Source organism: Sapajus apella, unplaced genomic scaffold (assembly GCF_009761245.1).
Source record: "Sapajus apella isolate SASKATOON/1434 unplaced genomic scaffold, GSC_monkey_1.0 scaffold2, whole genome shotgun sequence".
Classification (NCBI taxonomy): Eukaryota; Metazoa; Chordata; class Mammalia; order Primates; family Cebidae; genus Sapajus; species Sapajus apella.
The window spans coordinates 39,535,675-39,560,589 of NW_022436942.1; the positions used below are offsets into that span (position 1 = coordinate 39,535,675).

The 24,915-nt window shown below is 34.3% G+C and overlaps 1 protein-coding gene across 2 annotated transcripts in view; it reads left to right on the top strand.

The window, feature by feature from the left end:
• Window positions 1-24,915, top strand: part of PTPRQ (protein tyrosine phosphatase receptor type Q) — a 240,750-nt gene that overhangs the window by 129,819 nt on the left and 86,016 nt on the right. For both annotated transcript variants that reach the window (XM_032296569.1, XM_032296577.1), the window contains one exon: window positions 18,750-19,073. In XM_032296569.1, the coding sequence (XP_032152460.1) occupies window positions 18,750-19,073 (324 nt within the window). The remainder of the gene's footprint in view (window positions 1-18,749; window positions 19,074-24,915) is intronic.

A 24,915-nucleotide genomic window follows, 5' to 3' on the forward strand; every position in this document is an offset into this window, starting at 1 on the left:
TGCCTCAGCCTCCTGAGTAGCTGGGATTACAGGCATGTGCCACCATGCCCAGCTGATTTTTTGTGTTTTTAGTAGAGACGGGGTTTCACCATGTTGACCAGGATGGTCTCGATTTCTTGGCCTCGTGATCCACCCTCCTCGACCTCCCAAAGTGCTGGGATTACAGGCGTGAGCCACCGCGCCGGGCCCCTGATTCTAACTATTAGGAATGAAACTGCTATAGATATTTTTGTACAAATCTTTTTCCTGTAATTACTGGGTCATAGGCTAGATATGTGCTTAATTGTTCAAGAAACTGGTGATTTTCTAAAGTAGTTGTACTGTATGAAATACATACCCAACAGCACTGAATGAGAGTTCTAATTACATCTCATTCTCAGCAGAATTTGGTGTAATAACATTAGTCTTTCGAGGTGACATAAAAAAGTATACAGTTTATTGTAATTTTGATTTGCACTTTTCTGATGATTCATTATGTTGGATACTTTCATGTGATTCTTGGCAATTCATATACAGGCAGCCCTTGCTTTACACAGTAGTATAGGACTAAAAAACAATTATAGAAACTGAATTTGTGCAAAGTAATCTTAATAATCAATGCAGAAAATTATGATTGTTCTGTGACCTTCAAAAATTTTTGTTACAAAATTCAAAACTCTGTCAATTATAAATGTATGTAAAAATGAAAAACTAATAAAATCAATATTTATTTAGTATACTAATTTAAAACATTAGAAACAGATAATTTTGTATAAAAACTTATCAAGAATTTTTTTTTTCACTGTTTAGCTTATGTTATAGAGAGGGCATCTATTCTATGTTTCAGTGAATTGTTACACTCCTTCAAGGTTTAGATCAGTTTCCAATATTTTATCCTTTGCACTTTCAATATTCTGACACATCTGCAAGAGTTCTCCTAATGTGATTTTTTGTTGTTGTTGTTGCTGCTGTTTTTTACTTCCTTCAGGACATCATCCTCCATCCAATTCATCAGAACTACTTGCTCTAATTTCTGTCCATGATGGTGTTCACTAAATTGTCCTGGCTGCATATCTAAAGTTTCTTGAACAGTAGTGTCAACATTCCCATGGTCAGCCGTTTGTTCTAAAACTCAGTTTACGTTAGTTTCAAATTTCATTTCCAGCACTCTCACTTCTGTTGCTCTGCTACCATCTTTTTTAGCCAATATGTGTCACATGAGTTCATTGCTGAGCAACAAGGAGGCACATAGTTATACAATTTTCTGCCTGTGCAAGAACTGAATAATAAATGCACAATGATCAATCAATGACAGACTTTGAACAAAGTGATGTGATGTGTCACTGATTATAATGTGCATATGTTATTTGTTTAATGATTTTATGGATGAAAGAGCTAGAAGCAAAGTTTTCATATAAAATTTTGCATATAAATTATAAAATTTCTCAAAATTTCTTGAATTTGTTACAATTCAAACCCTGTTTTAAGAAGACAGGTATTATTTAACTAAACCATAATGACAAAAATTCAATAACTAACCCATAGTAACAAAACCATAGTAACAAAAATGCAAAAATTTACTGCATTTCTCTTGAATTGTTCGCATTTTAATATTGAGTAATAGTAGTTCTTTATATATTTTGGATACAATTCATTTTTACTTTTTAGAAAAGTTGATTTTTTATTATACTTTAAGTTCTGTGATACATGTACAGAATGTGCAAATTTGTTACATAAGTATACATGTGCCATGGTAGTTTACTGCACCTATCCACCCATCATCTACATTAGGTATTTCTCCTAATGCTATCCCTCCCCTACCCTCCCACCCCCTGACAGGCCCAGTGTGTGATGTTCCCCTTCCTGTGTCTATGTGTCACACTGTTCAACTCCCACTTATGAGTGAGACCATGCAGTGTTTGGTTTTCTGTTCTTGTGTTAGTTTGCTGAGAATTATGATTTTCAGCTTCATCCATAAGGGTGACATGAGCTCATCCTTTTTAATGGCTACATAGTATTCCATGGTGTATATGTGTCACATTTTGTTTATTCAGTCTATCATTGATGGGCATTTGGGTTGGTTCCAAGTCTTTGCTATTGTGAATAGTGCTGCAGTAAACATACATGTGCATGTGTCTTTTTAGTAGAATGATTTGTAATCCTTTGGGTATATACCCAGTAATGAGATTTCTGGCCCAAATGGTATTTCTGGTTCTAGATCCTTGAGGAATCACCATACTGTCTTCCACACTGCTTGAACTAATTTACACTCCCACCAACAGTGTAAGTGTTCCTATTTCTTCACATCTTCTCCAGCATCTGTTGCTTCCTGACTTTTTAATGATTTCCATTCTAACTGGTGTGAGATGGTATCTCACTGTGGTTTTCATTTGCATTTCTCTAATATATGTTTGTTGGCCAGTTAAATGTCTCCTTTTGAGAGGTGTCTGTTCATATCATTTACCCACTTTTTGATGGGGTTTCTTTTCTTGTAAATTTAAGTTCCTTGTAGATTCTGGATATTAGCCTTTTGTCAGATGGATGGATTGCAAAAATTTTCTCCCATTCTGTAGGTTGCCTGTTCACTCTGAAGACCCTTTCCTTTGCTGTCCACAAGCTGTGTAGTTTAATTAGATCCCATTTGTCAATTTTGGCTTTTGTTGCCATTGCTTTTGGTGTTATAGTCATGAAATGTTTGCCCATGCCTGTGTCCTGAATGTTATTGCCTAGGTTATCTTCTAGAGTTTTTATGGTTTTAGGTCTTATGTTTAAGTATTTAATCCATCTTGAGTTAATTTTTGTATAAAGTGTAAGGAAGCGGTCCAGTTTCAGTTTTCTGTATATGGCTAGCTCGTTTTCCCAACCCCACTTATTAAACAGGGAATCCTTTCCCCATTGCTGGTTTTTGTCATATTTGTCAAAGATCAGATGGTTGTAGATGTGTACCATTATTTCTGATGGCTCTGTTCTGGTCCATTGTTCTATATCTGTTTTGGCGCCAGTACCATGCTGTTTTAGTTACTGTAGTCTTGCAGTATAGTTTCAAGTCAGGTAGCATGATGTCAACTTTATTCTTTTTACTTAAGATTGTCTTGGCTATATGGGCTCTTTTTTGGTTCCATATGAAATTTAAGGTAGTTTTTCCCTAATTCTGTAAAGAAAGTCAATGGTAGCTTGATAGGGTATAGCAATGAATCTATAAATTACAGAGTCTTGCTCTGTCACCCAGGCTGGGGTGCAATGGCATGATCTGAGCTCACTGCAACCTCTACCTCCCAGGTTCAAGCGATTTTCCTGCCTCAGCCTCCTAAGTAGCTGGAATTATAGGTGCACGCCACCACAACTGGCTAATTTTTGTATTTTTAGTATAGCCAGGGTTTCACCATATTGGTCAGGCTGGTCTTGAACTCCTGACCTCATGGTCCACTTGCCTCAGCTTCCTGACATGCTTGAATTACAGGCATGAGCCACCGTGCCTGGCCTACTATACTTTATTAGAGATGTGTATAACAATTATTATCTTCCAGTCAATAGCTTGACTTTCTGTTTTCTTAATGGCATCTATGCATAAGCAGATGATTTTAATTTTGATGAAATCTAAATTAGCAACTTTTAAGCTCATTTTAGTACATTTTGTACCCTAATTTGAGATTGTGAAGAATTATCTGTTTTTTATTCTAGTAATGCTACAGTTTTAGCTTATACATTTGTATTTTTGATTCACCTTGAATTGTGGGTGTGTAGTATGAGAAGTGATTCAAAGTTCATTTTTTCATACATTTATCAAAACATTTAATAACTGTTTTTAAAATGCGTTTATTTCCTCATTTGAATTGCCTTGATAGTTTTGTCAATTACTTGACCCTATGAGCTTGAATCTATTTTCAGAATATGTTTTCTCCCATTGATTTATTTATCTGTGATTATAATAAAACCACCCTGTGTTGATAACTGTAGCTTTATTATAAGTCTTGAAATCAGTTTGTGTAAGTTCTACAAATGTGTTCTTTTTTCAAAATTGTTTTGGTTACTTTTGGTCTTTACATGTCCATATAAACTTTTAAATTATAATGATCTTATTAATTTTTACAAAAATGCCTGTGGCATTTTTATTGGGATTGCATCAGATCTATACATAGGTTTGGGAGAACTGACCTCTTATCAATGATTTATTAATGAATGTGTTATTATTTCTTCATTTTAAAAATCATTTATTTCTTACAGCAATGTTTTGCGGTTTTAAGTAAATGGATTTTGCATATCTTTTGTCAAAATTATTGGCGAGTATTTAATTTTTTAATGTTAATCTAAATAGAATTGATTTTAGTCATTAGTTTGATGCAAAATATGGAAATATAATGAATGTTCATTTTGACATTTTATCCTATGACTTTGCTAAATTTACTTCTTAATTCTAGGTTAAAAATATTTTAAAGAATGTTCTATATTAAAATTATTATTTTTCAATATTAAAGGTATTTTTATCTCTTTCTTAATTCAATGACTTTTTTGTTTGTTTTGCCTCATAGCATTGGCTAGACTTTCCAGTACAGTGTTAAACAGAAGTGATAAAAGCCAATATCCTTGTGTTGTTTCCAATTTCAGGGAGAAGGATTAGTTTTTCACCATTTTGCATGATATTGGCTGTAGACTTTCTGTAAATATCCTTTATTAAATTGAGAAAATTCTTTCATTTGTAGTTTGCTATGAGTATTTATTGTGAATGGTTGTTAAATTTTGCCACTTGATTCTGAATTTAAGGTGATTATTTCCTTTTTCTCTTTTATTATCTTACTGTGACAAGTTACTTAGTTTATTTTTGAATGTTAATTAAATTTACATTCCTGATTAAAACACACTTGATGAGATGCATTATTCTATTATATATGGCTGGATTTGATTTAGTAACATTTTGCTTAGGATTGTTGTATTTTTGTTCGGGATAGGTATTGTTCTATAATTTTCTTTCATTAAAATATTTTTTCTCAGATATTTACATCAAAGCGATACCACCCTAATATAAGTAGTTGTGGAATGATCTTTCCTTCTTTATTTTCACAGTTATTATTTCATCTTAAACTATTTGATAGAATTCACTAGTGAAACCATCTGAACCTGGAGTTTTCTATTATAGCATATTTTTTTATTACTTTGAGTTCTTTAATAAATACAGAACTATTCATACTTTCTTTTTTTAAAAAAAATTTACTTTAAGTTTTAGGATACATGTGCAGAATGTGCAGGTTTGTTACATAGGTATATATGTGCCATGGTGGTTTGCTGCACCTATTAACCCATCATACTTTCTATATCATTTTATGTAAGTTATGTTTCCAAGAAACTTGACCATTTTATTTAAAATGTTGAATTAATTGGCTCAACGTTTTTTGGAATCTGCAGTGATATTTTTTGTTTTATTCATGAAGTGAATTATGTTTTCTTTCTTTTTATATATCTTAATAAGTATTTATATAACCAACTTTTATATTGGTTAATGTTCTCTATTGTTTTTTTGTTTCCTGTTACATCAATTTCTGATCATTAAGATTTTCTTGCTTCTAAATATGTTGCCATAATGTTCTGTGTATTAGTTCCATGTGATTAATATCAGAACATCTGTATCATTACCACTTTTCAGCCTAATCATTCTGACAGTTATTGAGAAGGAAGTGATAAAATATTTAACTATGATTGTGAGTTCATTTCTTTCAATTCTGTCCAGTTTGCTTCATGTACTTTCAGTAAAAAAAAAAAGAAAAAGTTTTTTTTTTGTTGTTGTTTTTTTTTTTTGCGACGGAGTTTCGCTCTTGCTGCCCAGGCTGGAGTGCAATGGTGCGATCTCGGCTCACCACAACCTCCTTCTCCTGGGTTCAGACAATTCTCCTGCCTCAGCCTCCTGAGTAGCTGGGATTACAGGCACATGCCACCATGCCCAGCTGATTTTTTGTATTTTTAGTAGAGACGGGGTTTCACCATGTTGACCAGGATGGTCTCGATCTCTTGACCTCCTGATCCACCCGCCTCGGCCTCCCAAAGTGCTGGGATTACAGGCGTGAGCCGCCGCGCCCGGCCCAAGAAAAATATTTTTACTAAAAACATGCATATTTGTGAATGTTATATTTTCCTAATTAACTAATCCCTTAATCACCATAAACTACCCCTTTTATCTTTGGGGACACTCCTTGTATTAAAGCTTTTTTGTCTGTTATTAACATAGCATATGTTCTTTTGTTTTTGGTTTGCATCATATATTTCTATCCTTACTTTTGAATTATTTGTATTGTATTTAAACTGTGTCTGGTGGACACAAAGTACATCTCTTGTGAACAACATATAATTAGGTCTTTAATCCTGTCTGACAACCTCTGATTTTAAAATGGATTATTTAATTCATTTAGATTTAAAGTTATTATTAATTTGGTTGACTTTGGATCTACCATTTTCTTTTTGTTTTCTGTATATCCTGTCTCTTATTTTTATTTCCTCTGTTCTTGCTTTCTTTCTTGCATTCTACTGAGTTACCTATTTATTTTTAGCATTATATTTTAATTCCTCTATTGGACTTTTAGCAATGTTTCTTTGTACAAGGGACTACAATATGATTCCTTGGCTTATTATAACTGCTTAATTTATGTAACTGAGAATAAAATACATGAAATTTGCAAAAGTATTCCCATGTATTTCTCTGTAGTTTGTGCCATTATTGTTATATTTGTTGTGCTTACTTAGTGTTATAAGTACAACAAATATAACAATAATGGCACAAACTACAGCATTATAAGTACTTAACACAAACTACAAGTTATAAGTACTTAACAAGTTGACAGCTGTATATATTAATGTGTGTGTGTGTGTGTGTGTGTGTGTGTGTGTACACTCGGTTTTTCATCTGCTGCTTTCTACTGTGCTTCTTGGATTCTCCGTCATATACACATAATTAAAATATTAGGCAAGGATTTAAGGGGAGTTTAGTCCTAAACTTTGGGTCTAAGTTTTCTGTTTCCAACTACTTTAGCAGCCTCATACTTTATTCTCTGACACCTCGAGCCAATAGCTATGTTTTTTGTTTTTGTTTTTGTTTTGTCTTTTCCAAGTTCCTACATGTTATCTGCTGAATAGATTGATATAAGCTATCACCAAATTAGAGTTCCCCAAGCTGGAATGTTTGTTACAAATTCTTAGCTGCTTTTGCAAAATTTTTGCCCAAAATGTGAATCTGAGCTCCTTTCATGACTGTTATAAAGATGACTAGTCACACTGAACACTTTAGTGTATATTAGCCTTAATGACACTTGGTGATGGGTACACAGAAGAGGAGTTTATATTGCAATAATATATATGACTTCAAATTGATTATTAGACATTTTTATTCTTAAAAATCTTTTGGGCCAGGTGTGGTGACTCACACCTGTAATCAAGAGCCTTGAAGGCTGATGTGGGAGGATTACTTGAGCCCAGGAGTTAGATAACAGCCTTGGCAACATAGTGAGATCCCATTAGTACAAAACATTTTAAAAGATTAGCATAGAGTGGTGGTGTGTGCCTGTAGTCCCAGCTACTCAGGAGGCTGAGGCAAAGGATTGCTTAAGCCCAGATGCTTAACATTACAGTGAGCTATGATGGCACCATTGCACTCCAGTCTGGGCAACAGAATGGTGCCCTCACACCTGTAATCCCAGAACTTTGAAAGGCTGAGGTGGGTGGATCATGAGGTAAGGAGTTTGAGAACAGCCTGGCCAACATAGTGAAACCCCGTCTCTACTAAATATACAAAATTAGCCAGGCATGGCGGTAGGCACCTGTAATTCCAGCTACTCAGGAGGCTGAGGCGGGAGAATTACTTGAAACCGAGAGGCAGAGGTTGTAGTGAGTTGAGATTACAACATAGTACTCCAGCCTGGGCGACGAGAGTGAAACTCTGTCTTAAAAAAAAAAAAAAGAAAGAAAAAACTTTTGCCAATCAAAGAGTTTTCTTTTTGTTTCTTTATACCACTGAAGCCCATGTCTCCAACCTCACACTATTCTTTGAACCTTTCTTCTCTATTGATCGTTTCTCCTTCCATTTCTTCCTTCTCTCTCACTTTCTCACATGGGATCCCTGAAAAAATCCCAATTCTTTATCCTTTCTTCTGGATATTTTCCCAAAGCTTAGATTCAGCACTCCTCATGTATATTTTAATTGGTAAGTTTTTATTTAGAGCCACAGTTTTTTTTTTTTTTTTTTGACGGAGTCTTGCTCTGTCACCCAGGCTGGGGAGTGCAGTGGCACATTCTCAGCTCACTGCAACCTCCTTCTCCTGGGTTCAAGCAATTCTCCTGCCTCCGCCTCTTGAACACCCAGTGAAGGAGGAACTACAGGGGCCCACCACCACACCCAGCTAATTTTTATATTTTTAGTAGAGACAGGGTTTCACCATGTTGGGTAGGCTATTCTTGAACTCCTGACCTCAGGAGATCCACCTGCTTTAGCCTCCCAAAGTGTTAGGATTATAGAGGCATGAGCCACCGCATTTAGCTTGCCACCATTTTTAGAAGAGAAAAAAAGTTGTTGTAAGTAACATTCAATTATATTCAACATTTGATGGAACTCGTGTTTTTGAAATCTGTCCATCCATCCATCCATCCATCCATTGATTTGTTCACTTACTCACATTTTTGCTAAGCAAATATCAATGTGTGCCAGGCATTATATGCTTACCTGTTTCTTCTGACCTTCTTTTCCTTTCTACTTCACTGTACATTAACCATTGATATAGACTCAATTCTTCATTTCTGGTGTTTTGATAATGTGAGTACTCCTTTCAAATATTCATTCACTCTCATGATTTCAATTACTTATAGATACAGATATTCTCCCAAATTCATTTCACCTGACAGTTATGCTAACACAAACCTCTCCTGTGATAACTCTATTTATCCTGCTAACAAGATATGAAACTAACATTTTATTTCCTCATACTCGTCCGTGGGTAAATCTCCACAAACTAGTATGTCTTTCTAATTTCATCACTCTCAATGGGTCTATTTAGTCTCCAGGTGTTATAGGAGTGATCTTAATAGATAATTAAGTCTGCTTTCTAATTACTCGTCTAATAACTGTTTCAGATAAACTATGTAAAATCAAAGTTGTTATTTTTGATAGGTATTTTCATGAGATGACTTACTGCATGCAGCTGTCAAAACTAATGAATCTATAAATCAAGCCAACTAATTTTGCCTTTGTATTAGTCTGTCCTCACACTGCTATGAAGAAATACCTGCGACTGGGTAATTTATAATGGAAAGAGGTTTAGTTGACTCAGTTCAGCATGGCTTGGGAGGCCTCAGGAAACTTACAATCATAGCAGAAAGGGAGGCAAACACCTCCTTCTTCACATGGCAGCGGCAAGGAGAAGTATAAATGCCCAGTGAAGGGGGAGGCCCCTTATAAAACCATCATATGTCATGAAAACTAACTCACTAACATGAGAACAGGATGGGGGAACCCCCCCCTCCATGATTCAATTATCTCTACTTTGTCCTCCCCATGACACATGGGGATTATGGGAATTACAGTTCAAGATGAGATTTGGGTGGGGACACAGCCAAACCATATTAGTCTCCAAACAGAGTATGTATAACTACATGTCTAAATTATTTTCTTTGTAATGGCCTCTAAAAAATAACTTTTTCTTCAGAAGTTTTATTGAAATATTTTTTAAAGGTAAGTGTTTAACAATACATGGTTTAAAGACTAAAATTATTACAGCTATGGTTTATAGAATGTTGGGCCCAAATTGTCCAACTATACATGCATTGGAACAGATACAAAACAATTTTAAAATATGTTACTCCTATTTCATGTAAATTGAATACATTTATATTGTAAGATTATTTAATTTGGCACATTGGTATGAATGTGTCAGTCCATATTCTCAGCTTTGTAGTAGCACTGAAAATCACGTTTGTGTTTTATCACTTGATAAATACTGCATAATTTCTCTGGATTAAGCCAGGCTACAAGAGAGAGATGCAAATGAACTGTATACTTACAAACTCTGAAGAAATAGTTTGACTAAAACATATTTGAGAATTATTCCACCTACCTACCCTGAGTGACATTGTAAGAATGGGAAAAATTAAACATACTTAGTATTTACCATGTATTGATGTTGCTGAAGACATTGCTTATTAAATTATGGTATCCTCTTTATGGGGTTTTTCAGAATAAATGTATCTTTGATTTCAGTACCAGAGTTTATTGTACTTTTTGTTCATTTAATTTATCTTTATTTGTGGTAACAAAGATTTACAATCTTGATTTTCCCTTTATTTATTTGTTATGAATAATCAAATTTATAATTTACGTCTAAGAAGTCTAAAGTATGTATTTTGTCAGTTAACCTAATTCCTGGGTTCATTCCATTTGTTTTACCCATATTTTCTCTGTGCTCAATATATCATCACATTCTGTCAATATTTCTTTGCATTTTTCTTTAGCTCTAGTCCTAATTATTCTTAACCTAACAGATCATTGTAATCTATGTTGCACTTTTTATGTAAAGTATCTAACCAGTTTTTATCAAATTTGCCTATTCCTAATAACAAGTGATATGAAGACTCAGACTTTAAGTTTACATGTCACTAATTAATCTCTGTCAGTTGTTTCTCTATTGCCTACTGTAGTCTAAACTGCCTACCTAAACTGCTTTCAAACTTTTACGCCTTTCAGTAACACCAAACCTGATAATCCCCCACACTTTTTTCTTATTACTGCCCTAGTTAGACTATTTTCCTTCAGCCTAAGATACTTTCCAGTCTTTGACAAACATTTTGTTGCCATTTATATATCTCTCTCCAAACTCAACTTACTTAAACATTTTTTTCACATCTTCATTAATCCTCAATTGTTCCTACAAATTACAGCTCCCAGATCTTCTTCTTTTTCCTATTGCCTTTACCTCTTTGTAGTTATTTCCATTAACTAAAATATTTTCATCTATGTGTGAAAAGGTGCTTATACTTTGACTTGTAACCTGTCCACATCATTCAATGTGAATGTCCAATAGATGCTATTGAGTAAATTCAAGTTAATTCAAAATGTATATCTGGTATGCTGAAATTTGCTTTGCACTTGACTTTGGAGGTATTTAAATTTTTACAATGATTTATACTATGTTAGTGTTAGCAAATTTTACTTTTATTTGTGTAGGTTTCAATTATGTATCTGTATGATGTGTTTCAAAAGGATAGATTATATAAAATTCTAGAGACAAAAATATTCTTAATAAACTTAGGATGATTGGATTGATAATTTTGTATGTTTTATAAATACAATTCATAAATATAACTTTTCAGACATCTGTTTTGCTTAAAAGAGAGTACATCTGTTCCTGAGAATAAAAATATGTAGTCATAAATAAAGAACTTAAACTTGGTCATTCAAGTTAGTGTACTTATCCAGGTCAATGAGAAGTCAGTACAAACTACCTTCACAATCCTATCCGGAGAGTTTGGCAATTTCCAATAATTGATATTCAGAAGTTTACAGAGTTAAATTTTATACACATTTTCATCTTCTAAATAGAATTTACTAAATAGTCACTAAAAACTCTCATGCATTTAAACCTATAATAAATATTGCTTATTTAGATCTATAGGCCCTAATTTCAACTGTGATGAAAGTATTTTACTGATAAGAATAATTTATGAATAAAAATGTAATTTACTGAGTACCTTGGCAGTTAATGTTGATCGCTTCATCACAGTTCAGTCATGTTTAGAAAATCTAAGCAAGCTGTGTGATTACTCCAGGAAGCATGGAATGATGTGTTCAAATTAGTACCATCTGTGGACAGAAAAAGTTTGAGGTTTTTAGTCATTCTTAAAGAATGGAAATCTGATTCTCCATGCTGAAATGAGTGTAATCCTTTTTGTATCTGTAATTCAATAGGGCAGTTGCCTTGAAATAGTCTAGTTCAACACACAGTTCATCAAAGAGAAGATACTGGATATAAATGAGGGTTACTACTGGTCACTTATGAATACTTCTGAGGTAGCCTTGTTTAAAAATTTGTCTATAAGTTATACAATATATTTGGCCTCAGATCATATTCATTTCTGGTTTATCTTTCTAAATACTTTTAAGTAAAAATGTGGACTAGATTTTGTACCACGTGGAAACAGAAGGCTGTTTCAATGAACCATCACTTATTTCCACAGTCAACAAACACTTACTGAGTGACTGTATGTTCCAGTGTCCCATCACTGTGCCTGTCATATACTAGGAGGCTGAATATATCATTATGCTTCCCATAGCCAGGCTACAAATAACTCTTGCTGGGATTTTTATGGTTTTCTTTTCAATACATTTTTTTTCTCTGAAAACTTAATTGGAGAATACTAGAGTCTGCAAATTAATATTAATCTGCTGAAAATTTTTACTATGTAGCAAAATTTGTTAGTAACAATCACTAGCTATCCTAAAATCTGAACATCGGAGGAAAAAATAGTTGGTCACAGTCATCCCTCCAGTTAGGATCAGGAAAGGGCAGCCTCCTCTGCCTACTGTAGTTCAACAGCTAGTGAATATTTTCCTCCCACTTCCAGGGGTTTAGCAAACTCTAGGGAAAGAAAATTGAAACATGGGAAATGTGACCAGTGGTAGATCTAAAAATAAATAAATAAATAAAAGAAGGAAAATATTTGAACCATACTTCCTGATTCTCATGGGGAAAGAGCAGAGTGTAAGATTTTAATGAAATATAAAACTTTTCAAGGCCAGGCCCCATGGAGCATGCCTGTGATCCCAGCACTCTGGGAGACTGAGGCAGATGGATCAGTTGAGCCCAGGAGTTCAAGACCAGCCTCGGTAACATGGCAAAACTCCATCTCTACAAAAAGTACAAAATCAGCTGAGTGTGATGGCACACACCTGTGGTTCCAGCTACCCAAGAGTCTGGGCTGGGAGGATCACATGAGCCTGGGAAGTTGAGGTTGCAATGAGCCATCATTGTGTCACTGAACTCCAGCCTCAGCAACAGAGTGAGACTCTGTCTCAAGAAAAAAAAAAAAAAAAAAAAAAAAAAAAGTAAAAATTTCTACATAGCAAAAACAATTAACAGCAAAATAAAAAGGCAAATAACAGATTTGGAAAATATATCTTCATCAAGTATCACAAAAAGGTTATATTAAAGGCTGAAGTAAATAAATAGCAAAGCCATCTATCCAATAGAAAAAAATAGTAGTAAAGAATACAAATGATAGTTTATAGAAAAGTAAATTAAAGCAAGAGAAGTACAAATAAGCTTCACATTGAAATATAATTTTCCCCTCTGAAACTTTTACTGCATACTCTGTTGGCAAGTGTGTTGGGCACTCTCATGCATGTTGGCAGGAGTAGGTATTGGTACAACCTTTTTGGAGTGTGATGTAGCAATGCTACCAATATGCGTATGTTTTACCTAGCAACGATTATCCCACAGATTTGCTCCCATATACCTGTGGAATATGAAAGCATAGGCTTATACATTATAGCTTGTTTATTGTACATATTGGACACAGCTTAATATCCTTTCATAGGGCCTGTTAAAATCAAGTTTGATATATCCATTTCAGTGTGCTTACTCCATACAACTCAAAACACTAAAGAAAAAGGCAAAACATATCCAAAGCATATATATAGTGACCCTAAATCCCAGTTTCCAGGACAGTCTGGGTTTATGCTTGTTGTCCTGGCATTCCATCCAATAGACATTGCACCTGTCTGTATAACAAATGATTTGCTGCAATGGAGTGAATGTTTATATCCCTTGCAAAATTTATATATTGAGATCCTAACTATCTGTGTGATGGTATTGGAAGGTAAGGCCTTTGAGAGGTAATTAGGTCATGAGGGTAGAGCCCTCATGAATGGAATTAATGCCCTTATAAAAAGACTGCAGAGAGCTCTTTTGCCCTCTTTCTGCTATACAAGGACACAGCAAGAAGCCAGAAGTCTGGAATCAAGAAGCTGGTTCTTACCTGAACTCCACCATGCTGGCACCCTGATCTCTGACTTTCAGTTTCAGAAGGATGAGAAATAAATTTCTATTGTTTGCAAATCACTCAGTCTATAGTAACTTGCTACAGCAGCCCAAACTAACTAAGACAATCACTCTGGGTATACTCTTTGGAAGTAAGGGAAGGGACTGGCATGAGGAAGGGAGTGGAATATGAGTTTAGATGAAGAGAAAGGGAAGGCTGCACTCCAGCCTGGGCAACAGAGTGAGACCTTGACTGAAAAAAAAAAAAAGTATCCCACTGTATTTCAGATAAAGCTAAAAATCATACATTTGATTTAAAGGCTCAGTGTAATGTGATTCCACCTACATCACCTACTTTCTTTCTTCCCATTTGTCTCCTTCTAGATTCAGCAACCTTCATTAAATGTTTTCAATGTGTGATGCTCTCTTCTTCTTCAGGGTCTTAACATCTTCACACATCCTGATACTTTTTATCTGTGAAGCTTCTTCTTATCCTTCAGATCTCTAACTAAATTATCCTTCATCAGGAAAACTAAATAAAGTCCCCTGTTACAACCTTGATTCATTTGCTCACATTCAAAAAATATTTATTGAATCACTATTTTGTTTCATGCAGTAGTCTGGACTCTGAGAGACACAATCTGATATGTACATTGACATTTTATATGTATATAACCTATAAATAAACATATTTTGGATAATTTTTTAATATTTTTATTGAGATGGATGCAGAAGCAAAACCTTTCTCAATCTTTTATATAGAATGTTGGGGTGATGTGGAGGTGAAAGTGGATTAGGCTACTTTGGGGTGGGTTTTCAGGGCAGAGCTAAGATTTATAGGAAAGTAAATATCAGTTCAAAATAATTCAGGCTGTACAAACAGAGCTATCTGAAAATAAATTTTAAAATAAACTCCCCGTAAGGTGTTGAGTTTCCCCTTGCTCTATATACGTAAGCAGAGGCTGGTTAAGTAGTGATAGCTCATTTTGTAGGGGGAGGTTGTATTGGTCTTCTATTGCTGTGTAACAAATTTTCACAAACTTTGTGGCTTCAAACAATACCCATTTATTAGCTCATGGTTCTGTAGGTCAGAAGTCCAGGGCATGCTGTGCCTAGGTTCTCTACTTAGTCTCGCAAGCTAAAGTCAAGTTGTTAGTCAACATTTTCTTGTGTAACTTAGAGTCCTCTCCCAAGGTTATGGCAAAATTTAGTTCCTTACAGTCATCGGACTGAGGGCCCCTTTCCTGGCTGGCTTTTAGCTAAGAGCTGCTCTCAGCTCCTAAAGATGTTCTGTGTTCTTTATTATGCAGCTCCCTCCTTCTTCAAAGCCAGCAATGGAGAAATTTTTGTACATTGAATCCATCTCTTTAAATCTTTGACTTCCTTTTCTGCAAACAGCCAAAAATACTATTCTGCTTTTAGAGGGCTCAGGTTATAAGGTCAGGTCCATTGAATAGTTCTCTATTTTAAAGTAAACTCATTATGATTCTTAGTTACAGCAGCAACATAGCTTTCCATCTGTACCTAGATCAGGGTTTGGTTGAGTAAGTGGAAGAATCTGTTTGTATAGGGACTGAGAATCTTGAGGGGTATCTGCAGACACAAAGGTCAGACAAAGAGACAAGCTGACCAAGATGATCTCTCAATTTCAAATTCTGAGATTCTGTGACTTTCTCATTTATTTGCCTGTTCTTATGGATTCAGTCGCCAAAATATATCTTTAAAGCTTCTTTCCTGTTGCTATCATCTAATTGGGTCTTTCCTGGACAAATCAAGTAGTCTCTGAATTTCTCCCTTTTCCTGTTTTGCAATTACCAGACTGGACTTGATAAAATGTACCTCTGGACATACTGTGACTTTTTTATAGCTTTCCATTGCCTGACAAGCTATCTATAGTGTCTTCTGACACAGTAAGTCCCCAAACTATTGTACAGCCTTTCTGTTATTGCCAGCATGAATTATAAGCTGCAATTAAACTTGTCTTAGCTCACCCTCTCTTCTATGATCTCCACTTCTATAATCATTGAAATTCCATCTCACATACCATCTCTTCTCTAAAGACATTTTCTGCACACCCAAGTCAATCAAACGTATCTGATTTATGTTTGAATATTTTGAAAATGTATCTTATTTTCGGATGATCCAAGTTCAAATTTAGTGACTGAGGGATTTGAAAAAATTATGAAAATTCTACTTTTTAGCCAATTCTAAAACTTCTTCCTCTAAAAATGTACATTTTTTTTTCCTAAAGATAGTGTTTTCTCTAATTGCTTTTCTTCATGATAGGTAAAAGTAAAACAGAATGTGTTGTAAATAGTTTGACAAATGCTCTGTCTTACTACTACTTTTAATGTTAATGTTCAATTAAATGTAGTAAGATTTGATAATAAGTATTAATATTTAAAAGCAAAGTAATTGAATCTGATCATAAGATTTTAAGTAATCTAATAACTGTCTTCCATTGCTTTATAACTTCTCTTATGTTTTGGTAAATATATATATATATGTATATATATACATATATATGTAGTATATGAGCAGTAGATATATAAATAATTAGATAGAAATTTATGGTGAAATCCAAAATCGTAACTGAAGTCCAGACCTCTCTACAGAATCCAGACTCAAGCACCTGTCTAGTATTTGATATCTCCTTCTGGGTGTCTGAGAGGAATTTCAAACTTAACCTACTCAAAAGAACTGTTAATCTTCCTCCCCAAAGCTTATCTTTCTCACAATCACAAGTATCTTGGTTGATAGTGACTTCATCTTTTTATTTGCTCAATCCAAAAACCTTAGAGCATTTTTATCCGTCTTTCTCTGATATTTTACATACCACACATCAGCAAACCCTGCCAGCTCTCCTTCACATTATATTCAGGATTTGATTGTTTCTCCTCCCTTCTGCTGCTACCAGCTTGGACCAGGCCACTGTGATCTCTTGTGTTGACATTGCAGTAACCTGCTAATTACTCTCCTTGTTTCCAGCCTTGTTACCTTTCAGTCTGTTCCAAACACAGTAGCTAGAGTTATTCTGTGAAAGAGAGAGCCTGTCACTTCTCTGGTCAAATTAAAGCCATGACAATGTCCTTTAGTGTCATATACTGGTAGCTTCTACCAGCACTCAGGCCTTCTTGTTATTCTCCAAATATACCAGGCATGCCTCCAACTGTACAGTTTCCTCTGCTGCAAATTTCTCTTTCTGAAATATTCACATGGGTAGGTTCCCTACCTACATATGGAACTTAGTATCTTCTAATTTCTTCTCTGACTACCTAGTTTAAAATTTCAATATCCCTGAAACTCTCCTTATTCCCATTCTTTTTTTCTCCATAACACTGATCATCATCCAAAACACTATACAGTTGGCCCTCCGAATTCTTGTGTTCTGCACCCATAGATTCAATCCACTACAGATGAAAAATATACAAAATCAAAATGTATCTGTACCCAACATGTCCAGACATTTATTTCTTGGCATTAATCCCTAAACAGTACAGCAACTATTTATAAAGCATTTACATTGTGTTGGGTATTATAAATAACCTAGAGATTATTTGAATTATATGAGATGTGCATAATTTATATGTAAATACTATATCATTTTATATAAGGAACTTTAACATCTTCTGATTTTGTTCTCTGTGGAAGTTCTGGGAACCAGTCCCCTGCAGATACCAAAGGTGGCTATGTACAATACTTATTTATACTTTTATTGTTTACAGCTCCCCTGAATGTAAATCTCTTAGAGGTAGGAATTTTTGTCTGTGTTATTCATTGTATTTTCAGCACCTACAATCCCACCTGTACATATATGATGTTCTTAGACATTTATTGAATGTTGAATTAATGTATCTGTAGAAATCAATGAGTTTTCTAAATATTTATTAATTTTCTTATTTTTAAATGTGAATATTAACATTCAGTTTGCATTAATTATGTAATTTTCACATGTCATCATTTTGATTCTCTTTATCTCCATCTTCTTAACAAGGGTCCTTGAAGATATATAAAGAAAGGCATGGTTGAGAAAAGTTCCAATACCACTTATTTCATTGCTCTTTCATATTTCTAACCATAGCATGCTTATATTACTTGCCCAATAAACTGTCTCTTGAAAACAGGACATGAATTCCTACCACCAGGCTCAGAACCTGACACATGATATGCATTTGACAAACCAGTAGTTAGTATGAAAGCAAATAAATGACTCCAAGTAGGATCATGTGTTAATTCTAAATATACATGAGCTAAAACTTTAAAAAGATGAATTACATACATTAGAATTGTCAGTAATATTGTTTATTTAAAATTGTTTTATAATCAACATTTACTAGATATAAGATATGCTTGTGTTTATTTAGACATTTAAATACATAAATATCTTCCCTTGGAACCGAAAATTACAAACACATACTATAGCTAGGGAAGTACTTAGGATGATATGAACATACAGTTTTCCTTTGTAACGTTAAATATTTCTATTTGAAGCCAAAGTTTGTTTATATAAGCCACTTATAATTAAATTTGGGAGAAAAATCAGGAATTAATAAATTACAATTATTTTGTCCTCTACCTTTTTAAAATGGTGGTCTGGAAAGCAACACTTTAAGGTTCTTCTCATTAAGTGTGGGGATAATTAATCTAAGTGCTGTAGTAATTTGACAGATCTCTACTAGGTGCTCCATAATAGAATTCTATTCTTTCTTCTGTTTATAAAGTGTTCGGTAATTATAACTGCTTTCAATTTTTTCCTTTAATTTTTAGTTCCCAGTGTTCCCACAAATATTGCTTTTTCTGATGTTCAGTCAACTAGTGCAACATTGACATGGATAAGACCTGACACTATCTTTGGCTACTTTCAAAATTACAAAATTACCACTCAACTTCGTGCTCAAAAATGCAAAGAATGGGAATCCGAAGAATGTGTTGAATATCAAAAAATTCAATACCTCTATGAAGCTAACTTAACTGAAGAGACAGTATATGGATTAAAGAAATTTAGATGGTATAGATTCCAAGTGGCTGCCAGCACCAATGCTGGCTATGGCAATGCTTCAAACTGGATTTCTACACAAACTCTGCCTGGCCGTGAGTATTGTTCTGACACATACATACTGATTTCTGTTATATTCTGTATCTGTCTATAAATTATGCTTTATACTTAATCAAATTATATGTAAAATCACTGAACATAGAAATAACTGAGGACACTAACATATATAACAACACGTTTATTTTTAATTTAATTGAAACCCAATGAGAAATTCAATGATAATCATTATCAGGGCTTTTCTCAAACTCCCAAAGTTGTGCCAAGGTCCTAGAACATCATGTTGCAACACTACATTGTGGGAAGCTTCTCTGATGGTCTACCATTAAGCCATACTGATTATCATCTAATGCCTTTGACCCATGCTCACATTTTTCTTTCATATTTGGAGGCTCTGCTGCTTTTAAGCTTGACTTTACAACCTTTTCAGTGACTTCAAACTTGTGTATACACACATGTGACCATGGTAACCCTGACTGATCTGTCTGCAAGTAGTTTTTCAGCTTGCGTTTTTCAACTGCACAAAATCCTGAGGCAAAGAAATATCAAGTGTTTAACTCCCAGGTTGAGATAGCAAGGAGAAAAAAATACAGAGGAAAACTACAAATACTCAAAATTATTTTACCATATAAACATCTTTCAGGGCTTTAAATGCTTTTCTATTCAAACTACTCAATGTATAGGTAAAGATTGCTCTTGCAACTTAGGTTTTGTGTTTATAACTAACTAGTTGCCCTGCTTGCTCAGATAGAATCAGTAACCATAATTAAGTAAATAAATTTCTATTCCTTATCCTGAACTCTGTCTACATAGAATTGTAATGGTTTCTATGCAGCATAAATAAGTTGCAAGTCAAGCCCTACAAACCAGAGCTCTGGGGAATGGCTGCATTCTCTGAAATGCCATTTCTGCCCCAGCCCTCCAGAGCATATTTCAGGTTTGCTAGGTCACCCATCTCATATAAGCCCTTCAGATACAGACCTTATGTTATCATCTTCCTGTCTTGACTGAAACTCAAAAGGTAATTCCTTTCAAATCCAAATCACGTTTTCTTAAACATTTTTGATACTTATTAGTAAAGTAGTATACCTGCACGCACACACACACACACACACACACACACACACAGACTTTCAGTGACAAATACCATGTTAGGCACTTACAGACAGTGAAATAAACTTTGATCTAGAGGCTTTATTTTCTAGGCCACCAATTGTGTCTCTTGTTACAATTTCCCAGAGTATCTGGCATAATGTTTGTAACAGTAAATGTCCAATAAATCTTTGTTCATGTAATTCAACATTTGAGGTAAAACTCTGACAACAGTCAGTGACACAATCGTCCAACCCTTTCTCTCTTTGGCACTTTGACACTTGGTTTCTGTAATGTCTGCCCTTCTGGTTTTTATCCTGCCTTCTTAGTAGCTTTTTCTCAGTCCTCTTTGCTGAATTATTCTCAGCAAATAATTCTAAATGTAAGCATTGGAGAGACCAGAGAGCTATACTTGGCCCTTTCTATTCTTCATCAACATACAACCCCGAGGAGATTTTACCTTAAGTGCCTTTATTCTGGTCTATGGCTTTGAAGTATACTTACATCCTGATTATTCTCAAATTCTATTTCCAGTCCTGAATGCTGCCTAGAACTCCAGATCAGTATATCTACCTTATCAACTAATCTCTGGGCCTGTGTGTTGAATATAATTATCTAATTAACATGACCAAACACCAAACCTTCTCATATCATTATTTATCTGTTGCAGAAAACAAAAATCTAGGCACTGTTCCTTTTCTCCTCAATCCTGCCAATGATTCATTTCAACCACACCATCTAAACAAATCCCTCTGTTTGTGTTACTATTACGTTAGTCCAGTCCTTCATTACTGCTCCCACGGCACTAGCCTAACTAGCCTCCTACACTGCCAGACTAGTCTTTTTCAACCTAAAGCAGATGATGACACTTTCTTGCTTATAGCTATCCAATGAACTCCCATGGCTTTTAGAATAAACTTTACATTTCTTAACATAGTTAACAAGCCCTATATGACCTGGCTCTTACCTTAAACTTTAACATTTTTTATATCACTTTCTGCCTTACCATTGTCTTCCACTCATACTAGACATTTTTGTTGCTTACACAAAATAAATTCTTAGAACGTATATCTTTGCATTCCCTGTTTCTTTTGATTAGAATGTTCTACCGCCTTCTTCACATGAGCAGATTCTTATGATATAGATCTCTACTTAAATTATGCCTGCTCAGAATGAATGAATTTCCCTGACCACTCAATCTAAAAATAGCCTTGCAGTAATCTTCTATAATATTATTTTATTTTTATTATTTATTAAAATAAAATAAAAATAATTATTTAAATATAATTATTTATTATAATTATAATTATTATTTATTTATTATTATAATTATTTATTATTTTATTTATTTACTTATAATATAATTATTATTATTATAATTATTTAGATTATATTTAAATACAATTATTTTATTTCTAATTATATGATCATTTTTATTTACTTGTACTTAGGGTCTGCCTTCATCATTGCTGTTGCCTCTTTCTTTCTTTCTTTCTTCTTTCTTTCTTTCTTTCTTTCTTTCTTTCTTTCTTTCTTCTTTCTTTCTTTCTCTCACTCTCTTCCTCCATCCCTCTCTCTTTCTTTCTTTCCTTCCTTTTTTCTTTCTTTCTTTCTTTTCTCTCTTTCTCTGTTTTTTTTTTTTTTTTTTTTTTTTTTTTTTTGGTGACAGAATCTCACTCCTTCACCCAGGCTGGAGTGCAGGGACACAATCACAGTTCACTACAGCCTCCACCTGCTGGCTCAAGCAATCCTCCCACCTCAGGCTCCCAAGTAGCCAAGAATACAAGCACATGCCACTGTGCCTGGCTAATTTTTAAAAAAAATTTTTGATAGAAATGAGGTCGCACTATGTTGCCCAAACTGGTCTTGAACTCTTGGTCTCAAGCGATCCTCCTGCTCTGGCCTCCCAAAGTGCTGAGATTACAGGCGTGAGCCACCATGCCATGCATATTTTCTTATTGTCTAGAATAATTCCCAATACTAGTAGATACTCTATAAATATTCCCTGAATGAGGGAAATTTGATTGAGTAAGTTTTAGTGGGTAGGACAAAATATCATCATCCAGTGCAGGTGATGATAAGAATGATGATGCTATAACAAAGAACGCAAAAATATGGAAAATATTCAGTTTACTTTCGGGTTAGTTAATAGGTATGGTTATTTTGAACCTTCAGATTTTGTCAAGAAATAGCTATTCTAATGTAACCAGAAAACAGAAATAAGTAAGTGCTCAGAGATTAGAACCAAATACATTAGTAGCCTAGAGCCGGCTTGTAGACAGCTGATTTGTAACCTTTGGTTAAAATATGCCTGTGCCTTTGTGCCTACTGCCACTAAGGGTTCCCATTCTGAGTATCTCACTTGGGGAGTACCTGCTTCTAATTACTGCATTGAGCCAGGAAGTGAACTTTTTAAATGCATAGTCTCTTGCAAGCGCACTTGACACTATTATAAAAGATGTTTAATTAGCATAAAACAACATATAACATGATCAGTTCAGAAGTTGGTAAATGAAACTGAAAAGCTGGATTTCTAAATAATCCTACGTTCTCAAGTCTTTCCATTTGAATGTCATTTTTTCCACCCTATTTTCTTCACTTCTTACCCACTTTTGAGGTCTATGGCCATATTTTATTTCCAGGAAACACAGGGAAAATGGACTTTCTACCACTGTGCTTAGGAGAGAAAGGTGAAAAGATTTATATTTTTCAACTGTGTGATAACATTTGATTGTATTTTCAAAATTCATAGCTTTTCAACCATGTCATATGTGGATGAGGATAATTGTTTAAGTTTTGACAATGAGTTGGTTACTCTTCTTTTAGTTTCAGGAATGGAGGAATTTTTTGCTTCCAATGGAAGAGAAGACATTTTACTAATGATAAATATTGTACATTTGAATTTCCACATTTCATAATTATACATCAGAATAAAAGTTCTACTTATTATATTAAGTCAGGAAGAGATAATATGAGATTACATTTAATACTAAAGACAAAAACCCACTGCATATATTATTGCAACATAATATATATGGTGAAGTAACATGATAGAATAAAAGAAATTATAACAGTTAAGTAACAAAAGTCTTGAAGAGCAATAATACTTTTCATAATAAAAATAAGGCATTCATAGATGTTGCTTCTGCATGCCAAAGTTGAAAATATGGGCATTTTGCAAACTCAAAAATTCTAGATGAAGAAAATTAATGTTTTGTATTATTTATAATTGAATCAAAAAAGTGGTATGGGTCACCTGGTAGCTCATGTCTGTAATCCCACCACTTTGGGAGGCTGACGTGGGCAGATCGTTTGAGGTCAGGAATTTGAAACCAGCCTGGCCAACATGGTAAAACCCTGTCTCTTCTAAAAATACAAAAAAAATTAGCTGGGCATGGTGGTGCATACCTGCAACCCCAGCTACTTGGAAGGCTTTGAGGCAGGAGAAACGCTTGAAGCCAGGAGGTGGAGGTTGCAATAAGCTGAGATTATACCACTACCCTCTAGCCTGGGTGACAAAGCCAGACTCCGTCTCAGGAAAAAAAAAAAAAAAAAAAAAAAAAAAAAGTGGTATGTTGTTTTGTGATAGAGGATAAAATAACAATTCTTTCTCTGAATTAGAGAAAAGACTAAACAACAATATAAAATAGTACAAAATAACTATTTCAGGGAATTGCATTTTATTCTAATAACATCAAGTTGTATTCGAGCACTTAGTAATATAACATCTTGTCAAAACCCGGAGCTTCTCCATAAAGAGCTATTGATCAATGGCTAGTTTGAAATTAAATTGTTTAAAATGTGAGTAACTCAAATAAGAGACCACCTAGTTTTAGTAATAAATATTATAAAAGGTTCTACAGTGGATTATAGAATCAGAGAATATGTTATCATTAGCTATCTGAGCCCATAAAGAAGAGCATTAAAACTGAGGATCAGGGAGCAAAGTCAGAATGCAAGCTGAGAATTAAATTGGGTTACCCTATGAATCTGAATATACGCCTGTAAAACTGAATAAACAAGGGAAATAATATTCAACCAATTTAAGTTAACCATTCTTTCTCTCACATACTCTTACCTAGATCATTGAAGCCAAATTGCTTTTGTCCTTAAATAATCATATAATAGCCATATTTCTACTGCATGCTGAGTGTTATGGATACAAATATAAGCATGACAATTTTAAAAAAATGGTAGAAATATTTAACTTGAAACATTACAGTCTTGCAAATTATTTTACTCATCTATTTTTCTGATTAGCCTTATAGTCAAAAGCAGTTTGAGTGGTGTGTATATATATGTGGTTGTGATGTAAAGTCAAAAGCTGTTAAATGCCTCTGTGGTGCACAAGAGATACTTAATGCTGAGGAAATGTACAACTTAAAAGGAGTGTGGGTGTGAAATTAGTACAGAACAAAATGGGAGTCTCATAATGTGCATCTCCTATAGACCACCAAGACTGGAAGACAGAAAGAAAGGAAAATTCCTGGGGTAACACTTAGGTTATGAAAACCACAGGATACCATACTCATGAGGAATTTTAACTACCCAAACATCTGTTAGGTTAAAAAAAAATTCAGCAAAACATGCCTCATCAAAGAAGTTTCCAAGGAATGCAACTTTATGATCTAAAAAGAAGAAAAACCAAATAGAGGGCAAAGTACACTTTAAAATTATTTAAAATTAGAAATTGTTAATGTGTTAACTATATATTCAGTTGTTTTCCTTAGTTTCTTCTAAACGGTGTAATGCACTTATGTGATAAATGTTATAGTTACAGAGATATAA